The sequence below is a fragment of the Phaethon lepturus genome, unplaced genomic scaffold, assembly GCF_000687285.1.
Source record: "Phaethon lepturus isolate BGI_N335 unplaced genomic scaffold, ASM68728v1 scaffold45261, whole genome shotgun sequence".
Lineage (NCBI taxonomy): Eukaryota > Metazoa > Chordata > Aves > Phaethontiformes > Phaethontidae > Phaethon > Phaethon lepturus.
In genome coordinates, this window is record NW_010520879.1 from 18,718 (window position 1) to 37,415 (window position 18,698).

General features: G+C 44.1%; 1 protein-coding gene across 2 annotated transcripts in view; it reads right to left on the minus strand.

Annotated features, from left to right (window-relative positions):
• The window catches only part of LNX1 (ligand of numb-protein X 1, E3 ubiquitin protein ligase), a 70,281-nt gene that overhangs the window by 16,195 nt on the left and 35,388 nt on the right, over nucleotides 1-18,698 (minus strand). Inside the window, exons 3-6 of one of the 2 annotated variants that reach the window (XM_010297524.1) lie at nucleotides 17,316-17,471; nucleotides 8,240-8,442; nucleotides 5,100-5,471; nucleotides 9-94 (exon numbers count right to left, since the gene is read on the minus strand). In XM_010297524.1, the coding sequence (XP_010295826.1) occupies nucleotides 9-94; nucleotides 5,100-5,471; nucleotides 8,240-8,442; nucleotides 17,316-17,471 (817 nt within the window). The remainder of the gene's footprint in view (nucleotides 1-8; nucleotides 95-5,099; nucleotides 5,472-8,239; nucleotides 8,443-17,315; nucleotides 17,472-18,698) is intronic. The other variant, XM_010297525.1, reaches the window with a different exon arrangement.

Genomic DNA, 18,698 nt, shown 5'->3' on the forward strand with positions numbered 1-18,698 from the left:
CGCCGCCGCAGCTCCAGCCTGTCTCCTGCAAGATGTCGGGGGTCTGCTGCCTGGTCTGCCGCGACACGACGAAGTGAACCTGCTTCTCGCTGGCCTGTGGGAGGAGGTGCAACGTGAGTCCCACCGCACCGGCACGATAAACCCCTGCACTTCAGCCCCAGAGCATTCACAAAACGTGGGTCCCGTTTAAACGTGGTTTGGATTTGCCACTAACGCGGTTGCAACGACATAAAGGAGTACCATCAGTTCAGGTCAATAAAGTCCATAAAAATTTACTGCCAGCTACTTAATACTTCTTTTGAAAATTTGCTGGTAACTCTGAAAAACCCTTCCTTTCTGCCCCAAATTTGGCTGGAAGCAGTGATCCACCACAGCAAGCACTGCCTCAGCTCTCGCACACACCTGCGTACGCCACTGCAGAACAGCAACGTGCCCGCCATGGGAGGGAGGGCTGCTGCCGCCAAGCAGGAACAGCAGGAACCCTGAAAAAGTTGCCATTAGCACTTAACGAGGGATGTGCTGGAGCCTTGGCTGGTGAAATTGGGGAATAAACGATGTAACTGAGTGCACCTGCGTGCAATGAGCATGACAAATGCAAGGCAGCTTAAAGAAAGGGATGTGCAACTATTTTGAGAAGTAAAATCCTATTGCACTGGAGCATAGAGAAAGAGGGAGGGCACAAGCAAGGACACAGAGTAATGGAGCTTAGGCTGGTGAAACTAGCCCAAACTCTTACTCTAGGAACTGCAAAAACAATTAACCCAAAATAAGCTCAAAATGCTCCTAGGCCTTTTTGTATAAAGTCATAATAGTTGTGTGCCTGAGAGATGCTGCAAAGCTCCTACCGAGTTATGTTTGCTTATTGTTTTTAAGGTGTTCTGTGTGTGCCTAATACTAGTTTTTTTAATTCTGTGTACAGGTGAGTTTTTTTCTCTGTCTTATTGGATCACCACTGTTTTCCTAGAAACTAATGGCTTCATTCTTTTCTCGGTAGGGTGACATGAATTTGTTCAAGGCAACAGTAATGCAAAGACAGAGCTGAGAGGGAGTGGGATTTAGCTGGGTAAATCATAGATGTCTGCCAGAGGGGCAAACCGACACACTGAACTGAAGGGAAGGGTAGAGGTAGCCCCAATGCTACAGAAGCATACTCAGAGGATAAAAAGAATTAATCTTCTAATCTCCTTTTCTCCAGGCTAAAGACCCTGGTATGGTGGCAGGCAGGAGGGGCTCTTCAGGGCCAGTCTCCAGAGGGGCCCCTGCCTGCTGGCTCACAGGTTATCACCGGGGAGCTGCTCGGTATCTAACGTGGAGCCCCCCACAAGCACCTCCTGGGGTCTGGTCCCCCTGGAGCTGCAGTAGCGATGGTTGCTGGTACCACAGACCCCGGGGGCATCAGACCTCCGGGCTGGCTTGCTGGCACGCGGACGTGCCCTGCTTGCCGGGGAGGAGCTCCAGGGAAAGCTGGTGTTGAACAAGCAGCTGGAAACCAAACCCAGATCCAGTTGCGCTATTGAAATCAAATCTCCTGCAGACAATTAACAGAAGCCAGAGGCAGCCCCTGGGATTTGCGTTTTTATAGTTTGGTTTGTCTTTTCTGGAGCTGGATTCAATAGTAGTAGCTGAGAGTTAAAAAATGCTTTTGAAAAATGTCACTATAGTTAAAAAAAACCCAACCTACCTCTCCTAAATATCCCACTTCAACCTAGAAATCTGCATGCTCAGGCTGTGTTATTTGCAAGGAAGGTGGTATCTCAGTAAAAAATATGCACTTTCTTGTTACTTTCCTAATACTTTAGGGAATGCTAGTTTTTTTCACCATCAACTAAAATCCCCGCAGCTTCATAATATAGCTTTTGATACATACATACATACATAAGTATTTCAACATAACTTCCTAGATATTTTTACCAGGTCTATGATTACAGAACATTGATTCCTGGTTTCTGGACTCATCTGGCACCCAAAGGCAGAATGCTGTATCTCAGGAGAAGTGAAACCACCCCGGTGCCTGGTTTGTAATGTGAGTGAGATGAAACTGAACAATACGAGACTAAGCCTCCTACGGCCCCACGAAAATCCAGTTTTCTCTAAAACAAACAACTTCAACTTACGCAACTTCTGCTTAAAACTCATCAGCTGCCACATGGTTAGTATCAAAGTTGGTTATTTAGAGGAAGGTTGTAAATGTGATTAATTCTTGCAGAATGACTAGCAAAAGTTCAACAAGAGTGTCTATCGCAATGTCACATTTGTCTCCAGGTCAGTCAAGTTGAGTAATTTCTCAGAAGTCCAGAGTGTTTTAAAAAGTTATCTAAACAACAAGACCAGCTTTTGTATTTACGTATTTCCATATAAAAACACATTAACATTTCCAGTGATCAGAATGTTAATTGCTGCTTCATTCTGATACCTCCCTCCCTCTTACCACTTGCTTTTCCTACAATTCCTTCTCTGTTTTATAAGCTGAAGCAAGAATTAAAGAAATGAGCTTTGAGACTGAACACAAGCAATAGCTGAAACAATCTACTAGAATTAAAATTTGTTACGGCCTAAGCCCATCAAACAGGGAGGCAGAGACACGGTGGCATTGCCTCTTCTCTCGGCAGAAGCTGCCCCGTCTCTGCAGGGATGGTGGAGCAGGGACACGTTTTGCATCCTCCGGCCCGCAGCGGCCGCACGACCGGCTTTCTGCCGGCGACAGCTGTTGTGACAGAGAGAGGGTCGCGCGCCCGCCGCGGCGGGGGGAAAGACGGGGAGAGGGGGGCGAACATCTGGGGGCGGGAAAGTCTGGCTCAACCCGCGCAGCTGGGCTTGATGTGCTCACACCAGCGCCCACTCATCTCTTACCTTGTTCCTTTTCTCGTCGCTCCCATGGAAGACAGATGTGGGATGTCACGTTATTTAGATTAAAAGTGCCACATCTGACACACGGCCAGGACTAAAGATGACACGACAAATGGGAGGCAGCAGACTCCCAAGTGTTACGATGTGTGCGCGTTCCTAATTAGCACTTACGCGTTTTCTTCATTTCAGTTCTTGTGACCGAGCTTATAAACAGCCAGGCACCTAATCTACTGGTTAACAACTGCTTCACATATGCTAATATATAATTGCTAACGGCCTGAAGAATCAAATTTGCCTCAATTATTCATTATTTAGAAGTCAAAACTAATCAGATTCCACAGAAATCTGATAATCTCCCAGTTGTGCTTGGCCTAACAAGCCACGGCCACGTTTTATGATATTAGTGAATGTTAGTTCTGCTTTTAAAGAAACTGATGGCTTATTTGAAGCTTCCACCACTGTTAATTTGAAGACCTCAACGTACTGTGAGCGACACAGGCTGAGGTCTCAACAGGCTGCTGAGAAAGCAAGAGGACACAGCAAAACATCCCTTCATGTAAGAAGCAAATGCAAAACACTTGTAGCTTCAGTATAATGGTTTTTCTCTGGCATAACATGGAAACAGGAAAAGCAAATGATAATTGATGAAAAAACATGACAAAAAAGACACAGGTTCTGGGAATTTTGCATTAGACAAATGTGATTCATAGAGCTCGCATCAATGCAATGTAATCCTGGCTGTTTGGAAACCTGAGTCTCCCCTTTGATAGACATGTTGTTTAAATTTCCAGGGACTGGTGTGCATTTCAAGCATTATTATAAATAACATCCACCCTTTGGAACCCAATAAGAGCTTTAGTTGCGTTTTTAAACTCTTGTGTGTGAATGGTCTCATTAGTCATTTTTTCCATTTCATCTCTACGCTGCATGTGTTTTTTGCTTATGGAGCACTGTTGCCTGGTTTTGTAGCCATAAAGAACTGTTCCGAGAATACCAATTTTTTGGAAAAGTTTTCATTCCAGACTTTGTTCCCCTTGGAGAATTTAAACCTTGCCCCTCGCCGCCTTCTGCTCCCAGTTAGTGAGCTACATAAAGTAGTCCAGGAAGATGCTGGGCCAGAATTTCAACAACTGGCATTATGCAAGGTGATGCTGTTTTCTTTACCTGTGCTATAAACTTCTCTGATAAAAGTTGACTACAGCCAACTAAGCCTATGCTAAAGGAGGAATCCTCTCCACAGAAAGCATGGATTCGAATGCTTCTTTCAGCCCAACTCACGTTACCCTGGTTATACCTGTCAGAAAGGGGAAGCAGCCAGCCTGTTTGACATCTAGTTATCGAGGCACACAAAATTCTCCAATATGTGAACACTCTGCACGCCTCCAAATGAAATGTAAATTTGCACAAGTATAATGACTGCTATAAATATAAGATAAAAGCAACAAAAGATTCTTGGCTTTGCTGTTTATGTTGAAGTTTTCTAAAAAGGTAGGCTGTAAAGAAAGAAAGAAAATGAAAATGGTTCTGGAGGGGAAATTAGGCAGAAGTTGACTGATCATGTAGCTGAGAAACGCACAGGGCTTTTTCTGACAGTTTTGTGGTAAGACTGTGTAAGTGTGTTGCAGAGGCACCCCTTCAGTTCTCCACGCGAGTCTAAATAGAGATTTATAAAAACTACAGATACAGATCCATTTTTTCGAAAACATTTTGATTCCCATATGCTGGATTTAGGTAAGAAATATCTAGACTCTACGGAGTACCATCAATCGTAAAACCCATGGGCAATCCCCGAGTCTGGGAGGATGATGTTCATCCTGAAGCATGCCCTTGATTGCCTTAGGCTGCTCTGGTTTGCTCCAGGGCTGCACCAGGGAGCACTGTGGCTCCTGGCTGAGCTGGAGGAGTCAGGACCCGGCTGGACCCTGCGCTCCCGGGGCACAGGCTGGCCTGCCTTTTGGCAGAGCGCACCACTCTCTGCTGATGCACCGAGTATATGGAGGTTTACATTGGCCTGTACATTACAAAGCCCCCTGAGTGAACCGATCACAGCAGGCATCACCGGGAGATGGTCCATGCCCATATTCACCCTTGTATCCACAATGAGAGAGAGATGTAAATTCCCATCCGAGCTTGACACATCTCCTTCTCTCCCCCAAATACACACCCATTAATTTTGCTGCAATGGAAGGTGCAAATACACTGCTTGGTTTTTGCAAAATTCAGAACCTGTGGTCAAAGTGGTGGTAACAAACCTGTATCAGCTGGGCTGCGCTCTCTGGACTGCCGTACCGATGGTCATGCCCATTGATGGCCAACACTCGGTCGTTCTCCTGAAGTTGTCCATCACGGGCAGCCATGCCACCTTCCAGCAAGTTGAAAATAAATACCCCCGGTTCATCAGCCTTGCGGACCAGCTTTATTCCCAGCTGCTCGTCTGGACTGCTTTTGTTGAGCACAACATGGAAACTGTCGTCCCTGGTGCAGAGAGCATCAAGAGAAAGTCCGCTGTTTCGGCATCGGTACCTCTGCTCTCGGAGCACTGTCAGTCGGAGCACGTGGCAGGGTTGCTTCAGGATTGACAGGGCGTAGTTGTGAGGCACATTTTTGATGTCCATGCCATTTACCTGGAAAAGAAAAGCATAAATCAGCAGCAGAAAGACCACCTAATCTGAATTGGCACCGGAGAGGGCAGATCTGTTTATACAGATGTCTTCATATGCTATTTCAAACAGTGTCACGCAGGAGGCCAAGTTTGTGGTGCAGAACAGTCTTCCCCCTGAGGAAAGGACATGCTGTACAGACACTTTCTGCCTCTTTTTTTTCCCCTCTTTCTCCCTGATAGTCTCCAGACATACATGTTATTTTTCAGCTTTCTTATAGCTCTTCCCCAAGCTCCAATATCCTTTCATATTATCTTAGTTTTATTCCACTAGCTTCTGATTTCAAATCTCCTTGCCAGCCTTTCCTTTCACTCCCACCACTTTCCTGCTGTTTCTCTTCTTCATTATCTCCCAGCTGTTTTAGGAACAGGAAAACTAAATGTTCCCCACTAATGAATCTCTAATTAAAATGAAGAAAAGAGCCTCAAGTAGAAGTTCAAATGTCCTGGATGTTTGCTAGCAATTACGCTGATATACCGCACCAGAGAATCAGGCTTTTTATGTTTCCCAGTGTTCTCCAGGTAAGATTTAGCTCAGATGGCAGTAAAACTGCAGAACTGCCGCTTCTTTAATTTGGCTGAGGAAAAGAAGGAGGAAAAAAAAGAGCTTCCAGTCAATCCAGTCATGTCCACATGTATAAGAGCGACTAGGCATTGCACTTTATCACTGCTAAATGAAAACTGGTTGCAAGGTTGTAATTAGTTGCTGGCTGGAAAACCAGAATGAGACAAGTTATTTCCATGTACTTCTACATTGCTCAGGTTGAACCATTTAAATATTAAGAAACATCTCCAAACTGCAACAGAAGTGTTCCCCAGCACGGACAAAAGCGTTCGACTGGCATTTGATTTTGCAGACTGCCCATGTGGGCACGATGGGGCTTTCGTGACCCCACTGTTGTCTGGGGGGGGGGGGCACTGCACCCCTGGGGGCACAGCTCAACTAACTTTAAGTTGCCCGCTTGGGTACCACGAATGACATGAGCTGCACCAGCATGGGGCTGCAATCGCTGTGAATCCTTGGTAAAGAGCCGGGGAGAGCCGAGCCGGGCCGGGCCCCTCCATGCTGCAATCACAGCTTCCCACTGCAGTTTGGATATGCCCTGTGGGAACAGTTTTGGCTCGGTGGTGCTATTAACTCTGCCGCTCTGTGCTGGCACCAGGACAAAAATCCTCCCTGAAACACACGGCTGGGTGACACTCATCCAGCTGGCCCCTGGCACCGCCATCCAGAGGCACGTTTAAACGGTGCCAGAGCGAAGTATCCCCGCACCGTGATCCTGTGAAATCCCGTTAGCCAGCGGTCCATCAGGCATGAAGCAGAAGGCATGTCACAACCCGGGCATGCCTCAAGTATCCTCAGCTGCCACTGGGGTCAGCAAAAGGTAGGAAAGCACGGTGGCTTACAGGAGGTGCTCTGAACTTCAAAGGACAGTATCCTTTCTAATTACTCACGTGGAATATTTAGTAGAAATCAATAGGGCTGGGAGAACTACTCACAAACCCTGCCAGCCAGGCATGCCAGAGCAGGCAGCAAGATGGACATCCAGAGTCCCACCTGGAAGATGTCCCTGAGATATGCACCTCCAGACACGTGGGGCATGCCCGCCTTGCAGTCCACCCCACTTCCAGCTCCTGTAGCCCTACCCCAGCTAATGCCACACTGGTTGGCCGGGATACCAGCACCAGTCTATCCATGGCAGCACGGCTCACAGCGAACAAAGCTGTCTGCTCAAATGTTTACCTGTAATTTGGAAAACCTATATTGAACTCTTTGCCATCTCTGGCCACGCTGCCACCAATATTTGAGCTAGTTGATTTAGGCTGATTTGTGTAGACCTGGGTGAGCTGCAGTCGTACTTTTGGCGTGCAATGTGAATGTACCTGTGCACTCCAACTACACACCGTCAAAGCAAGGAAAGGAGCTAGTATTTTCTGTTATTGCTCTTTCCTTCTAAGCATTGAAGGATCCTTGCAGAGCTCCAAGTCGCTGGGGCAGCTGAGAGTGCAGGTCCCATTCAAAAGCTATTGCTGAAGCCACTGCTCACCAGACGTATGATCGTCAACCATCGGGCCTACGTCTAGTTCATCTGTTAGACATTTCTATAGAAACAGGAGCAGAATTAGTAGCCAACAGCTAATGCCTGAATGCTGCTCAAGTCTGTTCTTAGAGATGTCACCTGCGGCTGCGGGTGGAGCAACGCTTCCAAAACGGAGCAGGCAGTGTCTCACGCCGTGCAGTGCTGCACGCCTCACGCACAGGCGCGAGATGCAGAAGGAACTTAGCCCTGATCCAGCCCCTATCACCCATCCTGGTGTAAGAGGGATTGAAAGCAATGGACACCTCACTCACTGAGGTTTAAGCCCACAGTTCAGCAGAAACAAAGAGGGCAAAAAGCCCAGCCTCTGCTTTCAGAAAAAAACTTCGGCACCACTGGGTCAGAAACGCCAACACTATATTGCCTTACATTGCATTTCGGATCTACCATGTTTATAGATGGTGGAAATCAGAGAGGCTTTGTAGTGAACAGGAAAAATAAACAAATCTGTGAGCCTCAAAAACCATTGAAATGAATGAAATCATCACAGCATACAGAGGAACCGAATGTCTTTCTGCGTGCATTATTCTACCCACACAAACAAGCAACATTGTGAATCTCACCTCATCGACCGACTTACACCATCTTACTCTTTGTTAGGATACTTTTATCTTGTACCTCCACAGTACTGTACCTTTAGTATCATGTCTCCAGGCAGCAATCTTCCATCTCTGGCAATTACCCCATCTCGATAAATATGCTGTATAATAATGTGAACCAAAGGAGTCTCACTGCCTCCCACAATCCTAATGGCCAGGTTTTCATGGGGATCGGTACGGTTGATCTTAATGCAGGTAATTTCCCCATCTGGAATCAGGTGATACAACCTGGGAAAACCTGGAAATGCACATTGTAAGGTATTTATTTGACATCACAGCTTTGCTTTGTTAAAACATGCACGGCACAACTTCAAGTACATGCCAGTTACCCAAACTAGGTTTTATGCATGGATAGGATTTATACTAAGTGGGGAGGAAAGGATACCTATGTTTGCTGAGCGGACTTGAAGGGATCTTTCTTAAGTAATACACTCAAACTTCCTTTTTTTTCCTCCACAAAACACAGCCCTAAACCTTTGATGTAATCCAGACAGATGAAATGTACTAAAGAAAAAAAGCCAGCAGTTACACGTGCTAATGTTTTAAGGAAACAAAATGCATTTTTAGTCACCAGAGACCACTCTGAGCCAGGCCACAGTTCCTTGCTGGCCCTAGAGCAGATGGGCGTGGACAGTCGACAAACCTCCATCCCTGCACATTCTGTCTTACTGGAAGCATCCCAGGCTGCCCTGCTTTCCTCCATTTTTGGTACCACAGCTAGGGACTGGGTGCTTGGCTTGTGACGTCCAAGGAAGCATTCTTTTACCTTCAGCTAACAGAAAAGCAAGATTTCTCGGGCAACCCAACACAAAAAGTAGTTTCCCTACCAGAGCCCCCTCCTTTCAACTCTAGGAAGTCAACTGGCTCTTACTGAGCCGCCTCTGCATTGAAACCACAGTACACTCAAAAAGCGCCTGGAGGGAAAGATCTCTGCTGGCCCTGGCAATCTGGGTGTGGGAAGAGGGACTAATGGTGGGCAGGGGTCCTTTTTGTGTTTAGGATGCACTGGAGAAGAGTACCCTCTTCCAAACTCTGCTTTTCAACTGGCAACTTTGCTTTCACAGCATGTCACTAATAATTTATTTGCTTCTAGATCAATTCAGAATTTTAATCCAAATTCAGCAGCAAGCGAAGTTGAAGTAAAAGCACCAGTGAGTTTTCTAGCACAGGTTTATCAGCCTTCAATTATTTTGAATCCCCCATAGGTGAGAGAAAGCTTTTGAGTATTTTGTGTGTGGGTCCAATCCAGCGCTTATATGAAAAACCTGTAAGTCAAAAAATTAAGTGCTAATATTTTTTCCATAACCTATTTTAGAAATGGAAGTACAGTGATTGTTACTGCATAGCGGTAAAGAGTTAAATGAAAATTAACAGAGCAGTATGTGAGATAGATAGATAGAATAAATATTTTTCTACCACAGAATTAGCAGACAACAAACCAGCAAGGCACCAAAACCTTTTTGGAGAGAGCAAGGGGAAAGAAAGAACAGCAAAAAAATATTAAGAAACACCATGTCGGATCCCTTACCACTTCTTTGATCATACGCTCTCCGGGGCGGGAAGCAGTCTTCCTCCACGTCTGTAAAAAGCACCTACCAGTGGCACAGACTTCGACTTTGTGGTTTTACGGAGAGTTGACAGGATATAAAAGTCTATCTAGATAACTGTACAGCCTCCATCAACCTAATAGCCAAGTATGCATTTAGTTTACACTCTTGTAGTAGCAGTTTCTGTGCTAATGTGGGTTTACTTCAGTGCTGCATGCAACTTAATGTCTCAGGAATAGAAGGTGCTTTATTTTCCCCGTACTCCTCTATTTTCTGAATGTTGTTTGCCCAGCTTGTAACTTGTTTGGTTCTCTTTAGCCTGAAGGGTAGATTCACTCCATCTAAATCCAGGTCTCTCAGCCAAATGCATAATTTGGTGATATGCTTGCTCTGGCTTCCCTTATAGTGCATAGACACTCAAAGGGAGCGACACCCACTTCAGGGCTAAATCCCCCCTGGAGGTGCTAAACTCTCTCCACTGCTATGTAAGGAGAAAGAGGCAATTAACTCTGGCACCTCAGTGGGTGCTTAAAGTCAGATGAGACAAGTACTCCTCAAAAATCACCAAAGGCCTGATCTCTGCATCAGAATAAGCATGCACATTTTACACGCTCGGTGTGGCTATAAGGGTATTTGTATGCAAAAATGCAAATAATAACCCGGATCCCCACGTCTTCTCCGCGTGGAAATGACATAAATAAATATCTCTGTATATTTTGCAGACTACCAAGGCAGTCCTATAGTAGAACTAGTTCCATTTCCCATTGCATGATCATTCACCTCCTGTCCTAACTGTGTTTTTTCACCCAAACACTCATTCTCCCATACCTCACTCCGAAAATTTTTCTAAAGGAATTACCCAATTACATTGCTTGACCATGGAGAACTGTGGACTGAACGAGCTATTGCCACTCTTACGTTATTTATATAAACTCTAGAACAAAATCAGGGCGGTGTGGCAGTGAACAAGTCTCTACAGTTATATGACTTACATATATCATTATATAAGGCATAAACTTATATAAGTTTCGTTGCATCTTGAACAATGCTTTAACCAGTTTATTAAGTCTTGTAGTGGCACTTGGCTGACTTTCAATATGACTTTATGCAGATTTTTTAACAGGAATTTTTAATACCTAATCTCCTTCTGAAGTGTGCAGTCTACAACAAAACAAATCTTCCCAAGACAGGTTTCTTGTCGGTCTGAAAGTCACTAAGGTTTCTCTTCTCATAGTTAGCAGGATGTACTGCCTCACCTCCTGTCTTCATTTGATTTGTGTTCTTTATCGAATATAATTAATAAATTGCAACCAAGCAACCAAAATAACTCTATGATCCCTTAATTTCTGCTCTCTTCATTGAAGACTTGCCTCTTGTTTTCATCTCACACATATACATGGACATTTGTATTACCAATAACCTAGACCGTCATAAGGGAAAGGCAAATGCTTATTTTGATGAACTAACAGTAAGTTTGACAAAGTAACTGTATAAAATACACAATTACCTATTTTTTTGAATAAGAAAATTCACGGCCACTTTTTCGCCAAACAGGCTGCATACACTGTGCGCAGTTTGATATCATGCCTATTTCAAGATGATACCCTGTCTGGAAAGCAACATCTTCAACTTGAATTTTTCTAATCTATATACCATACCCAGAAGAGGTGGACCCTGCTCCAGCACCTGGTTGTGTACAGTGAATGGGGCCCCAGCAGCCCTATTTAAGCGACTCTAACTGGGTTGAGAGCTTGTACCATTCACATACACACAGCCTGTTGTGAGGCTGAAGCATCAGCTTGCACGGACTCCGTTTTCCAGCCCTTACACTCTTAATTAGAATTCTCTATTCTCTTTGACCAGGTTTTCCAGAGCAGGAAAACCCAGGAATGTTGCATACCTTTCTTTACCATTTTATATTTCCAGTCCTTAAATATCGAAGAGCTGCTGAATCTAGAAAGAAGTAAACTTTCTGTCTTGTTTTTGGTGATTCTTGCAGGTTTTCCCATAGAGTGTTGTGTTTTTGTCACCGGGGGTTGTATGGAGCATTCTGAATCTGTCAATATAATAAAATGTCATCTGCATTCAGAAAGACTGTGTGTGCTTTTCCCTCAAACCATATTTTCCTTATATTAATGTGCAATTTTATTGGTATTTTCACACATCCCTTTACAGTAATAAACAACAGCTTTACACAGTAAACTCTGCTTATCTGGTACGATGTAGGACGTCAAGCACTTGTTAGTATAGTGGCCATGAGACTGTAATACAAAATTTTAAGTATGCTTAACATTTTATCCCCACAGTTTAAAACACTTAATGGTAGTGTTCCCTCAGTGCTCAGGTTTCGGCTGACTTCTCTGTGCACTGTGCTCTTTCTGACACTGCTGCCATCAGGAAAACTTCTGCCTTCATTCCCAGTATCCAGTGTGACAAAGCACTGGGTAATGTTTGCTATGACTCTTGAGTCCGGATTAATGAAAGGTCACTGTAAACAAGACTTGTGTCTCCGGTTGCAGGTCGTTATTTAGAGCAGAAGGTCTGACTGATGTGAGGTGCCAGCCCACCCCCACAAGAAGGCTATCCAGAAGGGACACACACTCATGCTACCTGGTCACCAGAATTTAAACAAAGCTTGTGTAACCTGTTCTTGGAAAATTCGTGTGTCTGTGAATGTCACAAGCACTTGCCCTAGTGTGGGACTTTGTTCTGCAAGTCTTCCTTCCCAATTGATTTTCATTTAAGCATTTCATTCTCCCAGCAGTTTGCCACCATTTTGATTCGATGCCTTTCGTTAATTCTCCAGGCAGGGACGCTGGTCTGGTGCAGGGGGGCCGGTAGAAGGCAATGCCAGCTTTAATGTCTTTTCTTGCTTCTGGACATTCCTCTCACCAAAGGAGTCCCAAAAGAACTCAAATGAAACTGTTGTAGAGTTGAATGTGCCTCAGAAGAGTTGTGGCTGCCTATCTCATCTACAGCAGGCAAAGTTTATCCGTCTGCAGCGGAGGAAACGTTACAAAGCCAATCTCTTCTGGAAATTGCCTGGCTCATCGTCCTAGAGCAGCGCGCTTCGAACCAGTTCTGTAAGACTTCCGACAGCAGTTTTGGGAAAACAGAACTGCAACTGAATCAGATCTGGGGAAAATAGGAGCAGCGTGGGATTCCTGTGGGGTGCAGCCTTCCTGAGACAGAAGTTGGGCTGTGCTGTCTTGTCCTGGGGCTGCAGAGGCCACTTTTCTTTTCTGCACATAGAGAGCCTTAATGCCATGAAATGGTTGATACCTAAAGCCATCTGTGTTTCACTTACTTACCTTCTTTTTCTTCATGTACCTTTCCCAAACGGTGAAGTATTTATAATGTCTGTCTGTCTGTGTGTCTGTCTATCTATCTGTCTATCTATCTATCTATCTATCTATTATTTATCTATATATAACAGACAACAGGGCTCAGACTGAACAGTAGGAGCGAGATACACCCATACAACGGGAAAGTCTGTTCTGTGGTCCTGCCAGTGCCTGCCAGGGCAGCCTTGGTTTTGACTGCTGCAAAGCAATAACAGATGGTAGAACTGCACCCACCATGAGACTAAGAAGAATGAGTTTGACTTTGAACAACATTTGGCATCCTCAAGCAATAATAAATTCAATTTATTTTACAATGGCTTGACTGCAAAATGGAACTGATGAAGGTTTTTGAAAACCATCTCCCTTTTAGTTAAAACTGTACAGAGGTTTTTGCAATTGCATTCCCAAATTCTTTCCTCCTAAATTGTCAGCTGGTTTATAGCTTGTATTTGTGGATCAGTTTGAGTAAAGAGCATATACATATTTAGTCTTTCTTGGAAGTTAATTTAAAGAGTGTGATGCCAAACTGAGAGCACAGTGATAAAAATAAGCCTAGCAAAGCTGGAGCAGTCTTTGCTCGGAGTTATTTTATCATTTAAGAAAACTGTCAAGGTCATTTACACTCGTAGATCCAGTCAGAAGATAGCACATCTTAAATGCATCAGTGCCGGAAGGGTGTCCCTGTCACCTTCCCTCATGTCTCAGAATGAAACCGTCTCTTTTAAGCTTTCCTAACTTCTGCTTCAGACCTGGAAAGCTATTTGTAGCTGTAAGTGCTGTTAATGAGATTACTCTCAGGTAGAAATCACAAGCTTGGGTGCTGCACTACAGACAAATACTTTTTTGCATGGGTTATTTACAAATTACCAAATTATTAAAAATTAGAAAATTTTAACGCCTCCTTCCCCCAAACATTCTCTCATCAGTCTTTGTACTTTTCATTCACTTCTAACATTTTCTTTGGTTTGGGCAATGAACAGTTCTCTGCTGAAAATGTCACCAAAAATGTTTAAACAGATGAACAAAGAAAGCCTGAATCATTTAAATCCAAAATTGGCACAATATGACATTGTTTAAACAAATCAAACCACAGGTTGCAAATGGAAATCGTGAAGTAATCTTCACAGCACAGGACTGCTACCAACTCCAGGTATAAGACAGCATTAGACTGTAACTATTTCTCTGCTGTAATTATAACAGAAACACATTTGCCATTATGCATCATATTTTTCAGTGTCCCTGGGTAGCCAAGGAATTTTCTGAAACCAGTACTACATTGAGCTTCAAGTGAAGCAGAATCATGGTTATTTGAATTTTTTTTCTCCCACATCAGGAAATGGGACTCTCACAGTCATATTGCAACTGAGCATTGGCCCAACAGACATATCAGCTTCAGATTAAAGGCACCTACACACTTCACAATGGGCAAATAGTTTATTTGGCATCAGTGCTGCTGATGCCCAGGGACAATACATAGGTGCACACCATAGTTTTCATTCTCAGAGCTCCTTTGACCAAAATACAGGCAAAACACAGATTAAATAGAGACTTCTGAACTAAGATGAGGGAATTCAGAAAACTGGGGACAGATGGGCTATAGTATCTTGAGCTTTGCCAGATGATCTGACAGCTCCTTTATCAACAACAGGTTATCATCAGCGAGAAGGGGTTAAATAACCCCAGGGTGAAATGACTCTGTGCCCACTGGCACAATAGAAAACTATTCTGCTCAGGCACTGACTAAGCCTGGCAAGGAAAGGAGCCACCAGAGAGGTGGTGAGGTGCTGTCCGATCTCCTAGAGCAATGAGGCATGGCTGAGGTGTGTCCTCAGGTGGTCCCAGACATGAACCTATGAAACTTGGGGCAACGTAGCAGCAGCTTTCGCCCCGGTGTGGGGACTTCTGAGGCCAGGAACCACCACTCACAGGAGAGTGGAGTGGCAATGAGAAGTCAGACATGTGGGGCTGCCTTTCTCGCATGGGTTTGGGCTGGGCCTTCAGCGAGCACAGGGCAGGGCAATACTGCAGTTATCCCTAAAGACTGACCAGCAGCTCCAACCAGAAGTCAAACTGCAGGCTGCTCAGAACAGCTGAGGGCTTAAAAAAATAAATAAAAGAAGAAAACATCAAGAACTGGAGAAGCCTCCAGCTTGCAAGATGATGATAACTGCTACAAAGAAGTATATTCATTTCCTCCTCCAACAAGAAGAGAGAGGGAGTCTTTGAGATGCCATTACGCAAAGCAACTGTCGCAAAGGACTGCGTAGGGATCAAGTTGTATTTGTATTGCTGCAAGTTACTTGCTTGCATTTTTTTAAAGACCAAATTCCAGAACTGTGTAATCAAAATGCATTCTTTGCATACGCAATTAATACAGTAATTTAGGTACCCAGCTTCTGTGATCTCATACGTAAGAGTAACTGCTCATTAAGTAATTACATGCCTACCTGGTTTTTCCAGTGCAGTGGAATATATTTGGAAGTTTATAGGCATGCTTGGTGCAGAGGAATGAAACCACAAGCAGAGTCAAGGAGAGAACGACAATCTTGACACTGTCAATGGGGCCCTGGAGATATTGCCAGTTTAGGGCCCCATTACATGTCCCTTAAAAAGGACACAATGGCGCTTTTCATCCTGCTGGAAATGTAAAGGCCACTGTCATCTTCACACCTCTTTCTGTTAACATCTGGACTGCCACTGGGTTACTAGATAGGTACCGTTGGCATCTAGATCATCCACACACTCTGGACGCGAAACCAAGCTTTCAGTGGAACAATTACAAATGTCAACTATAAGCCTAGGTAGAAAGCAGTCATAAAAATGTTTGTGCCCTATCTTGAAGAGGTATCTTTTGAAAAGTATGAACTTGAGACACGCAGCATTTCACTCCAGCTGAAGAAGGGCAAGCTTTTGCTTACAATGGATTGAGCAGTTGCTAGGGAATTAGAAACATATCTGTCTTCTCAGAGAGAGTTGTAGACAACTTATATGCAATATTTTACTTGGGAAAAAGAATAAAATATTTGGGATAGTAAAGTTATTAATGATGTTTTCAGGCCAAGGAGCAGATTCATATTATCTTTATGGAAAAGTTTCACAATTTTGAATTATCAGGTTTTATTTTGTCTGCATCAGCAAGTATGTGGACTAGGAGAGTAAGTACCAAGAACACAGCAATGCAGTGAAACTGCCCTGAAGGAATAAGCAAATAAAGCTGAAGAAATATTGAACGCTGTTCTCCAATTCACCACTTCAAGAATAATGGTGCCTAAACACAGCATCTGACAGCCTTTTGTCCTTATTTTGTGTGCGTTTCAATGACAGCTTGAAATACAAAGTAAAGAGAAGTTGGAGATTTTGTCATCTTAAGGCTCTTGCCCTGGACATTTGATCTGGGAAGAGACGTGAGGTGCTGAGGCATCAAGCAAAGCAATAATAAGCTCAGTGAAGACTTTGATTAAGACAATGATTCCCACTCTATCATCACTTCCTCTTGATGCATGAATGCTAATATCGTAATTATGGTCCAAAGCAATTAGTAACATTTGCTTATTGCTTTGAGAATGCCAAATGTTAAGTGTTACTGCCTGCCAGACCCCTCATCCTTGACATACGTCAAACTTGCCTCTCCCTGCTGTTTAAGAGCAGAGCATTCTTACCTCATCACCTGCCTGGCTGAGGTAATACAAGTTTGTCACCAAGGATCCCACAGAAGTGCTGGAATAATTATGGTACTTTGCACTCTCATACCATCTTCCCACAGGGAATTTTCATTATAAATAATGGAATAAGCATTAGCCAAAACTCATTAATTTCCTACAATGTATGATCACTGTAATCTGTTTGCTTTAGGGGGACAGGCTCATACTGATGAAACCTCTTCAACAAAATGATAGAGCAAGTCAATGACAGCTCCACTAATAGATTCCAGACGCCCAGATCCCACATCCCGCGTGCTTGATACTGGGCTGGCTGTAGCACACAGGCTGTTACCAGAACAGCCCTACATGAGGTCTCACATACCCCAGCAATATTCTTGCCTGCCAGTCACTAACAACTTTTTAAAGAAGAAAATAAGAAAAGATTGAACTTTCTGGGTTTTTTTTAATCATGCACAGCCCACCACATGAAAGGCATGTCAGTCATGGACATCCAGTTCCCATGTGGATAGGGTCCCCTACCCCATTTTAAGTGATAACACAAGGAGAACAAAGCATTACCTTCCTCTCCAGCAGCAGAGTTTCCAACAGTCTCCTGTTCCCGGTCAGTCTGGTTGGAAACGGCGCTTCCACTTTTTGTCCTTCGAAGGACACTGAACGCCTTGTTTATTTTTTTAAAAGATCTGCTTCTTATAGTGGAGCGTTCAAAGTGTCGAGCTGCAACAGCAGGAGAACCAAATCAATACAGTTCAGCAGTTCCAGGCTAGAACCACGTAATTTCTGCAGCCGACAGCATATGATGGGGCATAACATCAACAGCAAGGCTGCCTGCACTTCACCTTCGCACCTGACTCCAGCTGACACTCCAAGGTTGCATCCACCTGAATCTGGGTACAATCATCCTACCTCTGTCCCACACCCTGGAACTGCCACCTTCCCTGTCTGTTTTGCCAGCCACACAGAGAAATCTCCTGTGAGCGTGGTAGCCTGGGAGAGAATAATTCTCAGTCAAGGCAGAATCAGCAGCAATCCTGTGATAAATGTACATAAAAGGAAGCAGCACTGCCCTTTCCAAGTTATATGTTTGACCAAAAAAAAAAAAAAAAAAGCTGGAAGTTTTTTAAAACTCTTGTTGAAAGAACAAACACACTACTGCCTCAAAACCCTCCGATGCTTCCAAAGCCACCAATGATAGCCAACAATTCCATGTCAAAAATTCAAAGATTATCAGGTGAGAGGGACCAGCTAAGTTGCATCTTCTAACCTGGGTAAGGCAATAAAAAAAAAAAGTCATAATACTTTCAAAACATGTCACTCTCTTTTCCATCCTATCACGGCTGTTGCTGTTCTGTCTCTTCGAGCTCTGCATGCTAGCCAAACATTGTAATCTAATAATACAACATTCCCTCAAACCAGACTGCGGCCTCTAAACTCAATAAAACTGGCGGGATTTAATTTCATTCTGGTGTTCTCTTCTTGCCCCCTCCCTTTCCTCCCTTCCCCCTTAAGAGAATAGTGCTGCTCATTGTCTAGTCTTTCTTCAGCTCTTCGTCCATTCTCCCAACATGCAGCTGGTGCAACACGAGACGGGCTATTCATTTTGGTTTCAGAGTCTTCAAATACAAGCTTTGAACTCACTGTTAACGCTTCCCAGTCTACCTTTGGCCAGGCCAGATTTTTCAAATATGACACTGTGCTGGTTTGGGCTGGGATAGAGTTAACTTTCTTCCTAGTAGCTAGTATGGGGCTGTGTTTTGGATTTGTGCTGAAGACAGTGTTGATAATACAGGGATGTTTTCGTTATTGCTGAGCAGTGCTTACACAGAGTCAAGGACTTTTCTGCTTCTCACCCCACCCCACCAGCAAGGAGCACAAGAAGCTGGGAGGGGACACAGCCAGGACAGCTGACCCAGGCTGGCCAAAGGGATATTCCATACCATATGA